At 40.0% G+C, this 13639-nt stretch overlaps 1 protein-coding gene across 1 annotated transcript in view; it reads right to left on the reverse strand.

Moving 5' to 3' along the window:
• The window catches only part of trpv4 (transient receptor potential cation channel, subfamily V, member 4), a 110613-nt gene that overhangs the window by 47051 nt on the left and 49923 nt on the right, over positions 1 to 13639 (reverse strand). The window contains exons 4-5 of the mRNA XM_060843492.1: positions 11153 to 11305; positions 3025 to 3165 (exon numbers count right to left, since the gene is read on the reverse strand). Coding sequence (XP_060699475.1) covers positions 3025 to 3165; positions 11153 to 11305 — 294 coding nt within the window. The remainder of the gene's footprint in view (positions 1 to 3024; positions 3166 to 11152; positions 11306 to 13639) is intronic.

Consider the following 13639-nt stretch of genomic DNA (forward strand, 5'->3'; position numbering starts at 1 on the left):
ACACAGAGGGTCTTATGATTGTGAAATCCACTCAAAAAGGGTTTGAGTTTTTTGAAATAATATAATCACATATCCCTTTGGCTGTCACATCTGGACATGCTTCCCTCTAATTCAACCAATGGTTACTCATGGTTAGTAAGTGCTTCGGTGTTCATGCCATAAATCTTCATCGGAATAATTTAATTAACTGGCTTTTCCCTCACGCCTGCAACTAGTTTTTGTCTTGTTTTCATTCAGATGAAGATAAACCAGCAAGTCCTTTGTAGCGTGTAATATTTCATTTAAATGCCTATGGCACCAGTGAGTTTAAAGCTCCAATGAACTCAACCAAAAACAGCTTGGATTTATGTGCCATTTTAGGATCATAAAATATGTCAAGATGCTTCACAAAGTATGATCAGACAAAACCTGACGTGTTTGTTTTTTTTAGTGGCGGGGAAGGCTTTATTCCCCTTGGTTTAGAGGTCCATAACTAGGAGACATAGACTTAGGGAGAATTTGAAGGGCAATCTTTTTACCCAGTAACCAATACGGATTCTGCACTCATTGTTTGAAAAGGTATTAGACGCAGAAACCTTGAGGATATTTTCAAAGTATGGATGCTTGTCAGTCAGTACGAACATGATGGGCCAAATGCCCATGCTTTAAACTTCGATGATTCCAGGCTCTAAAATATCTTCTATATATGATGGGTTTTTTTCTATGATTGCCTTTATGTTCATGAGTTTGGTCTTCTCCAAATCTTTTAAATTCAAGTGCACTCCTACATCATAGATATTGATATTCTCAACAAAAAAAGGTAACTGAGACTCGGTTTTCGAATGGAATTACTTGGTAAGCATGGTATTAATGGAAATCTCAGTGAGCTCAGGATCTTACACGTACTTCTCCTCAAATACCTGGGTCTCAGTGACACTTATTTCAAAGCAATATGATGTAGAGGCCAAGCAGGGAGTAGGAAAAACCAGAAAAAGAGACCCTGCCCATAGTGTTCAGGGATGTGTAGGTTGTGTGTATTAGTTAGGGGTAAAATTAGAGCATCTGGGTGGTTACTCTTCGAAAGGTCGGTGTGGACGTATTGGGCCAAATGGCCTGTTTCTACTCTGTATGGATTCTATGATTCCATGGGATTAAAGGGCCAAGGCTACATGGATATGAAATTGATTAAGCGACAGAAAGCAGAGCTTTTCAGTTTTAAGATTTATGTGCAATGGTGTGCTCCAGGGCCACTGATTTTTTTTATATACACATTAATGACCTGAACTTTTGAAGTTTGCAAAAGACATGACACTTTGGAATGTAGTGAACAGCGAGGAGGAGAGTAATAGAGTAGAAGAAGATAAATAGATTAGTCAAATGGGGAGAGACTTGGCAGATTAAATTTAATCCCAAGTCATTTGAAGTGATTTATTTTGGTGGAAAGTATCAGGAAAGTCAATATAAATTAAATACCACAAAACTTTTCATAAAAATCATTGCAAACAATGCAACACCCCAGCCTGATGTATCATGTGGTGACTACACATGTGCCTGAGTCCAGTTCAGACTGAAAGGGTGAAGGTGTCCACACTCTGTTATAGGGAAGAGTGTAGTAGACACAGCCAATCCGCCCTGAATTACTCCTGAAATTCTGCTTTGGTAAATAGCTTCAATCTGCCTAACTTGTAACTAACTATATGCCGTTTTCATCTTGTGCAATACCATTATGTACCAAACATTTCTTGCCAAGATTGTAAATGTATTTGGTGACAGATGTCAGGAAATGCTCTCACTCTGCCTCTTTGATTGCTCGCTGTAAAAGCCCCTCATGACTCTGTTGTAATTTTCCTTTAATTGTATTGTTTGAGGTTTATTGAAATATTTAAGTTTCAAGGGAACAAAATACATCGAGTGCAGCTTTAAGTTGCAGTGTTTCACAAAGCGCAGATTTCTTAATTTCTCTACCTAAATTCCACTGCTTCTCCAGTTCCACAACCAAAGGGAATAAGTGCTCTGCAGTGCTAATGGCAACATGAATTCTCCAGTGCTGTGACCATTCTTCATCTGTTAGTCTTCATCATGAGTGTCAATGGTGCTGTTTGGCCACAAGGATCACAGAAATGGGTCTGAGCTCCTCCTCACATGGTACACACTCTCCTGCATTTCTTGCAGCTGCATTTAGTGAAATGGGGATGGAACTTTAGCCGTGGAGGTTGAAAGTACTGACCTCCAATCAGTCCGGCTGCAATCAGTTCACCCACTACAGAGTGAACATCAACAGTGAGATCTTTGTGCTAACTAGGGCCCTAATCCACTTTACAAAATATCAATAACTGCTCAACCAATTGTTAGCATCAAATGTGTCCAAGTGCAACCTCTCAACTTTGTACAAAACTTCTGAGTACTAGCCTAACTACTTGAAAACAACTGGAGACATATATATCCCCAAGTACATAGAAACACAGGATCGGGATTAGGCCCATCTACCCTCTGAATATGCTCCATGCTTTCTCCCCAAATCTTTTGATCCCTTTAGCCCTAAGAACTACATCTAACTCCTTCTTGAAAGAATTCAATGTTTTGGCCTCAACCATGTTCTGTGGCAGAAAATTCCAGGAGCTGACCACTCTATGGGTGAAGAAATTTCTCCTCATCTCAGTTCTAAATACCCTACCCTATAACATTAGACTGTGACCCCCCTTACCCCACCTCCTCCCCCCCTAGTTTGGACTCTCCAGTCATAGGGAACATCCTTCTTGAATTTAGCCTGTTTAGTCCTGTTAGAGGAAGTTACAGGACATCTAAGGAAGGTCAGGGATAGCATGCTGGTTACTTTGCTAGTCTACTAATGTGGAGTGTGGGAATAATAATCCAGGTAAAATTCATCTTCAAACCTGACCTTATTGAAACCTTCTCTTTCTAAGAACAGCCAACCGCTGAGGAAGAGGAATAAATTACTTTGGCTGTTAAATCCTCCCCGCTATCAGTGCAGGCACAGCCATTGTCAATACGATTAACAAATGAGAGACTGGAATGTCTTCTTACCAAAATAAAAGTATCCACCTTCGTCTTTGGGCTGGAAGAATTTGCCTCGGGCCTGTGCATGGACATCAGCTCCCTTTTCAACCAGCAGCTCAACGTAATGTTTACAACGGCGTTCAATGGCGATGTGAAGTGCAGTCTGGCCTGAGGCATGAGGGAGAAAATGAAGTCAGATCTTTTACTCTCATTAGATAATTGAGTACATTTTGAAGTACTGTTACTGGCAGAATGTAGGAAATGTTGGATAGACATTGGAATGCAGAACTGCACCCACAGAAAACAAGTAAGTTGTTTTTTATTCATTTACAGGATGTGGGCATGGCTGGCAGGCCAACATTTATTGGCCATCTCTTATTTTCAAAGGGACAGTTAAATGTGGTCTGGAGTCACATTTAAACCAGATCAGGCAAGAATGGCAATTTCCTTCCCTAAAGGTAATTAGTCAACTGGTTGGATTTTCCAGACAATAGATAAGTTTCATGGTAATCCTGAGGTTCTTTATTCCAGACTTATTATTGAATTCAAATTTCACCATCCGCCATATTGGGAGTCAAACTTGGATCCGCAAGGACATTACCTGACTCTTTAGATTAATGGCCTTGTCATAATAACATTATAATAAACTCCACAGTTTAAAGCTGTAGGAATTCAATTTGTGACACTGAGATTAAGTGCAGAACTGCATAATATCATCCATTGCTATGGTGGAACCAAATCTGCAAAACAAATTAATTTACAGCATCAAAACTTGAGAGCAAATACACTTTCAAGAAAGTCTAGTCAACTCTTTGACTTACTGTTGATACAGGTGCCCATTGTTGAATTAAGTTTGTAGAAACCCAACATGATTCTAGTGGGATTTGTCTTTGTGTTTGCTGCAATTTTATTTAGGACATTGCTTCCTTGTTTCTCCCCTCAAAGATTAATTGTGACATGATGTGCATATATCTTTAAGCAGGGGGTTATCTTAAACCATCACCAATCATACTTCAACGTGATATGACATATTAGTCCCACAGCTTAAAATAAATCAAATTTCCAGTGAATGAATGAAACATCATCTGCAATGTTCAAATGAAAAACCACATCAACTCAAGTTTTAAGACTTATGTTGTAACAAACAAACCAAAAGCAATTTGATTAAACAATAGTTCACTGGGAAACTTGTACTGCAAACGCATTTAACTTTTACAATGATTGAAAATCTCCAACATGGTGATACATTGTTCCATCCCTCAAGTGGACACTTTATTTTTCTATGCACAGCCCAAGATTCCAAGATTCACTGTGCTTTTTCCGGCTCGGTAACATCTATTCCCTGAACTGATTTTCAGTGTGGGACGAATTGATGCTCCCTCTCTCTAGCCAAAGCTAGGCGAATCCTCCAGTCTGGTTTAAATCATCATAACCTTGGTCTCTTTAATATGAGTGCTTCATTCTGCTTGGTGATCAATAGAAACTCCATCTCTCTTAGATTCTTGCTGGTTGAGTGAAATAATTTTATTTTTTGGAAAAGCTGCAAAACAATCCTACAATGGCTTTGTATTGATTCTTTGCCTGTTAAAGACTATCTCTATGGCAACAAGAACCACATGGACTTTGCATCTAAACTCCTGGAATTTCATCCCTAACAGAACTGTGAGTGTATATGCAATAGATTAAGTTAAAAATCACATAAAAACAGATTATAGTCCAACAGGTTTATTTGGAAGTACTAGCCTTCAGATCACTGCTCATTCATCGGATAACTGGGGTAGGGGGTGGGGATGGGAAGGCGGTTGGGGTACAGGATCATAAGATACAGAATTTATAGGAAAATATCAAAGTGTCGTGCAATTAAAGCTACATAATGAACAAATTGCAAAGTCAGTGATTGTGAGGCTGATTTGGTTTGGCTTGCTTATCCTTATGTTGTAACACTGGTGGCTTGCTGACACTGAGTTAAATGCATGAAGGCTGGAGGAGGATCATAGCCATGGTCAATGCAGGGATGTTGTTCAGAAGAGGTTGCATGATGGCCAGCCCAGACATTCAGCACACTGCAGCCATTAGGTATTTGCTTTGTTTTACTTGTTGAGATTTAGCACAATTTAGCTTCTTACTGAATGAGAAGCGAATTGGAGATATGAAATGAATAGGGTGAGTTGGGATATTAATGAAATACAATATCATGGAAGTAATCTCATTACAGTCAGAGACATTAAGGACATTTAAGCGACTCCTGGACAAGCATATGGACGGCATTAAATTGAGGGGTGTGTAGGTTAAGTTGATCTTAGATTAAGATAAATGCTTGGCACAACATCATGGGCCGAAGGGCCTGTACTGTTCTATGTTCTATAAACGTAGATTGCTATTACGTCTTTCATCTTTGAGAATGGGTTGCAGGCTTCAGTTCACTAGTACATCAATCTCAGAACTTCTTTTAAGTCACATTCTCAAGATAACTAAAGGTTTTATGAAAAAAGGTGACATCTCAGCTCAGACAATGTATTGAAACCCACGCCTTAATACATTGTCTGAACTGAGGTGTCACTTTTTTTATAAAACCTTAAGTTATTTTGAGAATGGGACTTAAATGAAGTTCTGGAATTTATATAATAATGAACCGAAACCTGCAACCCATTCTAAAAGACGAAAGACTTAACAGCAATCTAGGTTTGTTCAATATATTGTTTAATTGCATTATACTCAAATATTTTACTATAAATTCTGTGTCTTATGATCCTGTCCCACTAGTTACCTGATGAAACAGCAGCACTCTGAAAGCTATTGCTTCCAAATAAACCTGTTGGACTATAACCTGGTGTTGTGTGTTTTTTAACTTTGTCCACTCTAATCCAACACTGACACCTCCACACCATGTAATAGATGGACTGCACTGGATCAAGAGGGTGTTTTACCACCACCTTTTCAAGGGCAATTAGAGATGCATAATAAACTTTGGTCTAGCCAGTAATCTATCATCGCCCCATGTCAAAGTTGTGAACTTTCTAGCAGTGGGAGATAAGCAGGGAAAAGACCAAGAGCAATGTGACTAACAATAAAAAATTTCCTCTCTGCAGCCCCCCACCCCCTCCTTCTTACATGATGGAAACTAGTACAGAAGACTACTCTGATCCTGTCCATTTGTACATCAGTTGAGGGATGTCTTCATGGAATGATCAGTCAATCACTTTTAAAATAACAGCCTGATTGAGGAAACTACAAGTAATCATCCAAGTAACCCTCATCTTTAAATAAATCCCTTCACCTTTTTTCTTCAGTCTTTGATTCAGAGAAAATAAACTTGAAATAAAACCAGTCTTCAGCTTCAAGTAATTTTTATGATTACTGTATTTTTTTAATAACAGGATATTTAGAATGCTTCTGTGAGTTTGTATTTACATATCAACTGTATATTTCAATAAATTTAAAAAATATATGATACTTTTAATCTAACTGTACTCTGATTATCTCAGGAATGTAGTTCATGAGTCCAAACATAAATTAGGTGCTTGCTGCTCTGCAGCCTGAGATTTAACACTGACTAACCATCGTTGCCATTTACTATAAAACTTTTTGGTAATTTCTGTCCAATGAGATGAACTCAAGGGTCTGATTTCCTGACTGTGAGGTTCCAAGGTGAAGTCAGCTCACTCAGGGTACATTTTGGGAAATCACAAGTCCACTGCTCCTGATTTTGGTCGCTTTAATCTAAGTTGGTCAGATGCACATTTTGCCACCCAGCTTTCTGGGTTGGATCATGCTGCAATGATGGAGGGAGGAGGGGGAGGAGGTCTGCAGAATGTACAGACCCCAAACCCATTTCCGAGGAGGAAGCAGTCACAGATGTGGGTTTTTTCAGAGGAGTTGCTTTAGTGCCCTCCCAGTGCCTCAAATGTATGTAAATATAATCTTGTACAAGTTACAAAGGCCTTGGGTTTGATGCCGGATACAGTCAAACTCCAATGTTTGCTTGTTTCTTCATGTATTACCCTGTACAGAACCGAACTGTTTTAGTGTGCATGTGTGTATATAAACATATTTTTATGAATGAAGAGTGGTCTCTTGAAGTTTGAGTGCAAATCTGAGATCTTTCAGCTTGAGGAGGAGAAGGAGCCTACAGTGGCTGGTAAGTGAGTGAGAGGGTTCTTCAGCTTGTTTGAAAGTAAAATAAACTTTGATAAAGCAGCCATGCCACCGCTGTGGGAGCATTAATCCTCCACAGAGCAGTCTCTGGCTGTAGCCACACAGAGACAGACAGGAAAGGCCTGGAGGCCTGGCTGGAGTACTGCCCTCTCTGGCCTACATGAGAATTATCGACTCCCAGCAGGTAGTAGAAGGGGTTAAATCTAACAGCGCTAATCACATCCTGTTTTCATCATCACATGAAGTAATGGAATGTCACCAGAAGAGTGCTCCCTCCCTGGTGCAACTTTCCGGTTAAGATGAAACCTGAAACAAGACTTGTTCCAATCAAGTTTTTTCTACCTATAACACATCAAAAGAATATTCTGTATTCATTCATTAATACCAAGTCTACCAAAGTCAACGAATTGGGAAACTGAAGGCCATCTGAATGTTCCACTCCTTGTCCATAGCAAGGTTCTTATTCCCTGCACAGCTGTATAGGGAGTAGTCCTATCAGATTTGAATCTGCCTTAATAAAGTGGATCAGTGTAATTTGGAGCTGCATCACCTGATTTGAAGGCATTTAAGATTGTCAATTAACTTAGCAACAACAAAACATCAGGATTTGAACTTTTTGCCTTTGCTCCACACATAATCTTTTTTATTTACTCATAAAATGTGGGCATCTTTGACTGACATTTATAGCTCCATCCCTAGTTGCCCTTGACAACGTGATGGTGAGCTGCCTTCTTGAACCTCTGCAGTAGGTACACCTAAGATGCAGTTAGGCTGGATTGTGACCCAGTGATGCTGGACAATATATTTCTAAGTCAGGATCTACCTCTGATTTACTGTTACGTTTGACAAAGATAGCAATTAGAATTAATTTTAATAATGTTCCTCAGATTATTGCTCAGATCCAACATGAGGAAAAATATAGATGCACTCACCAAACAAATTTTTATGTAACTAACTTGTAGATTTCCTTTTAAATTGTGTTTTCTCCACATTTGCATGAACAGTGAGCATGAATCCTCTCGGTAAACCTTTCAAAACCATGTTGTAAAGAACAGCCTCAGAAGTTAGTGTATGAGGTATGGTTAGCAGCTTGCTTAGCTAATATCAAAACACATGTCTTGGCAGTGCTTAGTGATAACAGTCTCATGACTAAATCAGAATGAAGTGGGTTGAAATTCCTCTCGAGATACTGGAATATATAATCTAAGGTGATAATCCTCCTTCTGAGACACTCCCTCATGATCAAGGGCAATTTACTGCCTCTTCATTGGACATAACTGATAAATCCAATGCACAATCTGGTACTGCTACGAGGAGGCAGGTGATGCTTGAAGGGTTGGAGAGTAAGTTTGGATCAAAGGGTTGGAGTGAAGGGTGTATGTGATGCTGCCAACCACCCTATTTGCCAACAGACTTGGAAGATCTTGCAAAGGAATCACTGGTAGTCTTCATCCAGAGCTTTGAGGCCTCTGCTGTGATTGCTTCGACGTCTGTGGGAGAGTGGGGATATCTGCTGTCCAGTTAAACGATGACCTTAGACTTGGATTTGGGACACACTCTGCTTCTCTATATGATTGCTCTTCTCATCAGAAATTTACAAAAGGCCAGAAAATATCAAGAGCATTGGATGATATGGTGGGTTAGAAAATTTTCCCTTAACTTTTTATTGCAGTCTGATGGGAAGAAGCACCCCAAAATTTACCAGCTCCTTACAAAGATCTTGATTTCCTAATTTAAATGAGTTTGAATGGATTGCTATATGCTCACTCCTTATCATCCACAGATCCACATACTGACGAGGTCAGGCCCCAGATCTCAGCATCTTTTTTCTCTTGTTAACCTGTCCGTACTGATCTTGTAGTGCTTTGCATTACAGAGGAGAGTTCTGTAGAAGTGATATCCATGTTCTTTGTTATCTGTGACACACACACACACACACACACACACACACACACACACACACACACACACACCCTCCATAGAAACAACACTGTCCACATGACAGTACCAACAAAGATTAAAACTCCTTCCTATCTGCTCCATCTCTCCTGATAGATTTCCCATCCTGATGGTTCTCATTACTCTGAAGAAACAAAACCACAAGAAATTGTAGGGTTAGAGCTTGCAGAAAATTATAGTACTCCACCCTCCCCCTCTCCCAGACGCAGCATTAACTTAATGCTTTCAACTGAGTGTCAAATCTCAGTTTCCCTTTTATTTTTCACTGAGAGACTGTCCTTTCATTATTTAGCGAGGGGTGGGATTTGGTGCCAATTAATAACAAGGCCTGAGAAATGGGTCATTTCTCCTTATCAGGGCCTCAAAAGGTGCCAATGATGGGTCTGTATGCTGCGAGGAGGAATCCTACTCTGAAATTCTTCCCTTCTGGCTCTGTCCATAACTTCCATCCAGCATTTACATCGCAACAAATATTCCACATCAGTGGAGCAATAAATCATGAACTGGGGACAGAGATGCCCAGAAGTCTCAATTTATTACCTGGATTTCTGGCTACCATTTATACATTTTATCTTCCTAAAGGAAAATAAAGAATTGAAGTCTGTCTCTGCTAAAACTGGCTGCTAATATAAAGAACTCATTTAGGATTTAGCCACCATAACAAACAGAAGAAATCTACCCTTGTGGACTCCTGACTATGATAAATTCGTGTCAGGAAAATACATGTACATTCATCAATGGTGCGTGTTCTTCACACGTCATCTTATTTTATGATGTAATGAATGAAGGGATGGTTTGGGGTCAGAGTTGTTAGACAGAGCTCTCTCTGATGTGAAAGTTTAAATTTTCTCCATTCAGTGCTGAGAGTTAAAAACAGAGCACCAAGATCATGGGCTAATTCATTTGGCAGCACTTAATCATAGGGAGGGCAATCAGTACAATATTAGATATTTTCTAATTCAGTTCAGGAATGTTATTATACACCTCTGAAGCAAGTCGGACATTAACCTGGGACTCCTGGCTTTGATGTAGGGAAATCACTGTGCTACAAGTGTGTGCTTGTCGCTGTGGTACAGGAGATTTTACCAGAGTTTCAACTTCCGATGCCACATGCTGCGTATGTAGACATCCGGTATCTGAAACTCCACCGCCATCCCCCAGGGATGCCTCATATCAGAGACCCTGGATTAGGTGTTAGACCCTCAGTGTGCCAGGTTCACACCAAATCCAACATTTGGGGAGTAGGAGAGGAACCCATTTAGGTTGAAGCCTCCTTCCAACCCACAACAAGAACTTGATGACACAAGGGGAATGGAGAAGGATGTCATTTGGCAAAGGAGAGCATGCACGGGCCTTGTCCTAAACTGACAGAAGAAGACAACATATCATCCATTGTCCACCTGAGATGAGGTTCAGGCAGGATCTTTGGCCTAGTTCACAGACAGTACCAATTCAATGGAATCTGTTATCATCCTGAGGTAAGGAGCCAATGAGGCACCCAAAGAAAAGTCAGTCACTAACTCCCCACACTTTCTTGCCTCAGTCACAGGCATGTTCAATCACATTGTGCAGCCTCCTCAGTGGGAGATATACTAATGAACAAATACTAGCACAGGTGCCTGACTGTGATGATCATCCACCTTGCTCCACACCACCTTCACAGGTACTCCTGATATCAACAAGAGTAGTTACAAATTGAGCACTTCCTGTCCAAGGAAAACTGTTGGTGGACTTTCCACTACCAAAAGCAGACAGGAACAGCCTCAGCTGTCATGCCTCCACAGTAGACTAGCCTGTCAATGTTTTCTCTTTCGGCTCACACATCAATAAAATACTTGTTGAGGCTCCAAGTAGAGGTCAAACTGCAGGAGAGGAAATGAAGAAGGGTTCCATTTTAGTCACCCACAAATTAAGTTCACTCATTATTCACATAGCCAACTGAATACAAATATTTAATCCCACTTGAAGTTTAAAGAACTGGTTTAAGATAAGGCACAAACAAACAAAAACAAACGTTAATGCACAGCTACTGGTTTCTCACCTCTGTAATAAACATCCCGGAACGGTGCATTGATGAACTCTCGAAGGTTTCCTGTTTTTTCTGCTATCTCAAGCACCACAGGAATGGTATCATTCTTTCCATTGGTTAGGTTTAACAGTGCTTTTGGCAAACATGTTTTCCCTGTCGAGGGTTCTGGGAACAAGGGAAAGATCGGAGGAAAGTTATTCTGAAATCCCAAAACACCGCTCCACAATCACATGAACACATTGGATTTAATTTTCCCCTTCCTTCAATGCATTTCAAGGTTTTACTGCAACAGACAATAGTTCTGGGTCAAACGGCCCATTTCATTGAGGGACGTGTTTAGAAATGTTTAGGCTATAAATGAGGGTCCCAATTCAGGACGGAATAAAATATAAAATAATAAAAGTAAAAAAGCCTTCCTTCCTGAAGAGGCTTGAGCAGCAGGGAAAGTGACTTGGGCATGTTGAGATCATCAGTAAACATGTAAAGGGCTCAATCTCCCAAGGTGTTCCCAACAGGCAGAAACCAGTGACACTTGGAAATGAATGTACCAGAGGTCCATTTAAGGATAAGTTGGGACTGTATGTCTCCTTCGTCAGTTTGACTGGTTTCTCCTTCTAGGTCACGAGGCTGGGGGTGCCCATTAGCAATTCCCTGAGGCTGACCAGCAGCAGGTCTGGTGGGGTGCCAGATATGCTGGAGCAAGTTTATTATCTACAATTAAGTAGTGAAATCTTAGCCAAAGAAACTACTGAGCAGCATAAACATTTCAACAAGTATCCATTCCCTGCCCGAACATATATCCCACCTCTCCATTTGCCTAGATCCCACAGATTCCCTCATTTTTTACAACCATGCACATGATTTGGGCTAAAATGTGCTTCATTTTGCTGGTGTTCTGCCTCCATTCTCACTCCTACCCCAGCCACTAATGGTTTGGAAGACCCATTCTAAGAGTCATTCAGGTCCCAGCCTGTGGGATCCATGTTTCACAGCAGACTGGACACGAAGTCGATTTCACTTCCCAGTTCCCAGCTCCAATGAAAAAATCTGACCTCAAAAATCTGAATACCATAAAGTATTTACTTTTTCTTCCCAACTCTGTGTATAATGATTAAAGCTGAATTATTGCTGGTAAGATATTTCAATTGCTTACAATTTTTCATCATGAAATAAGCAAACTCGCAATCCCCTCATCTCACTCCATAGCTTATCCTGTCTTTTCAGTGTTGGGACTGTGGAAATGACGGTATAAATATAGAGTAGCTCAGTGCACCATAGGATGTTAAACAGCTTTCTATAGTCTGATCATCTTGGCTTTCCAGCCCTCTTTCTAAACTTCTTGAATGATCATTGGTCCTCATGTGAAAACATTTGGCTGTGCCAACATTCTTGAAGCTCCCACACATCAGCATTGACTGTCCAAGATTGTGGCCAACCAGAGATACAAAATTGTACCACTCATGGCCAAGAACTGAGTAACAAAGTGTATTTATCTTTGGCAAAGTACACTCAAGCTTTATCTAAAATAAGAGTCAATGTTAGAAAAGGCTGGTTGGAGTTAATAATTGCTCCTGGGATTTCACAGCTGTAAAGAATTAAACAGCTGTCAGATCTGCAACACTCTTCAAGTATCTATCCATTACAGATCTCATGACAGCGAAAAGACTGAGGACTTTTTTATGCATCTTTCAGATCCAGGAACAATCCTGTATTTATTGGTGACACTCCTGCATAAATTAAAGTGCATTGTACCTTACATTTTGTAGGTTTTGAATTGATTTTGTGCTGCATAGATTCTTAGCTAACTTTTGTTTTGATTGTTGACCTATTCTTTAATCTATAGATTCAAGGCTTACCCTGTCTTCTATGCATTCATTAACAATCACACAATGGAAATGTTTAAGAGGCATTTAGACAGATACTTGAACAGGCAAGGAACAGAAGGATACAGACTGTATTCAGGCAAATGGGAATGGCATCATGATCAGCACAGACGTTGTGGGCCGAAGGGCCTGTTCCTGTGCTGTACTGTTCTGTGTTCTATGTCAACCCTGCATTCTACAGATTCACAAATAACCATCTCTTCTTTAATTTATGAATAATCCTGCATTCTATAGGTTCACGAATAAACCTGTATGTTACATTGTCGCAAATAATTCTGCATTCTATCCATTCACAATTATTTCTGCATTCTACAGATTTGATCCTGGATTTTATAGAGCAATGCCCTATTCTTAATTCTATGGATTTGTTCCCGATCCGGCATTTTATAGATTGTGGTCAACTGTATGTAATAGGTTTGTGGGTGATACTATAATGTGTAAATTCTGATTTGATTTTTAAATTCTTGGCTGATTTTATAATCTATAGATTCACAGTTGATTCTTTAAATCCCTGAAGCAAACTATGATATTTTCTTATGTGACCACTCCTGGTACCTTGTCACTGGTATGTGATACTTGGTAAGGGCTATTTGGAGTACTTCACTCTCAACTACCC

This window comes from Hemiscyllium ocellatum, chromosome 24, assembly GCF_020745735.1.
Source record: "Hemiscyllium ocellatum isolate sHemOce1 chromosome 24, sHemOce1.pat.X.cur, whole genome shotgun sequence".
Classification (NCBI taxonomy): domain Eukaryota; kingdom Metazoa; phylum Chordata; class Chondrichthyes; order Orectolobiformes; family Hemiscylliidae; genus Hemiscyllium; species Hemiscyllium ocellatum.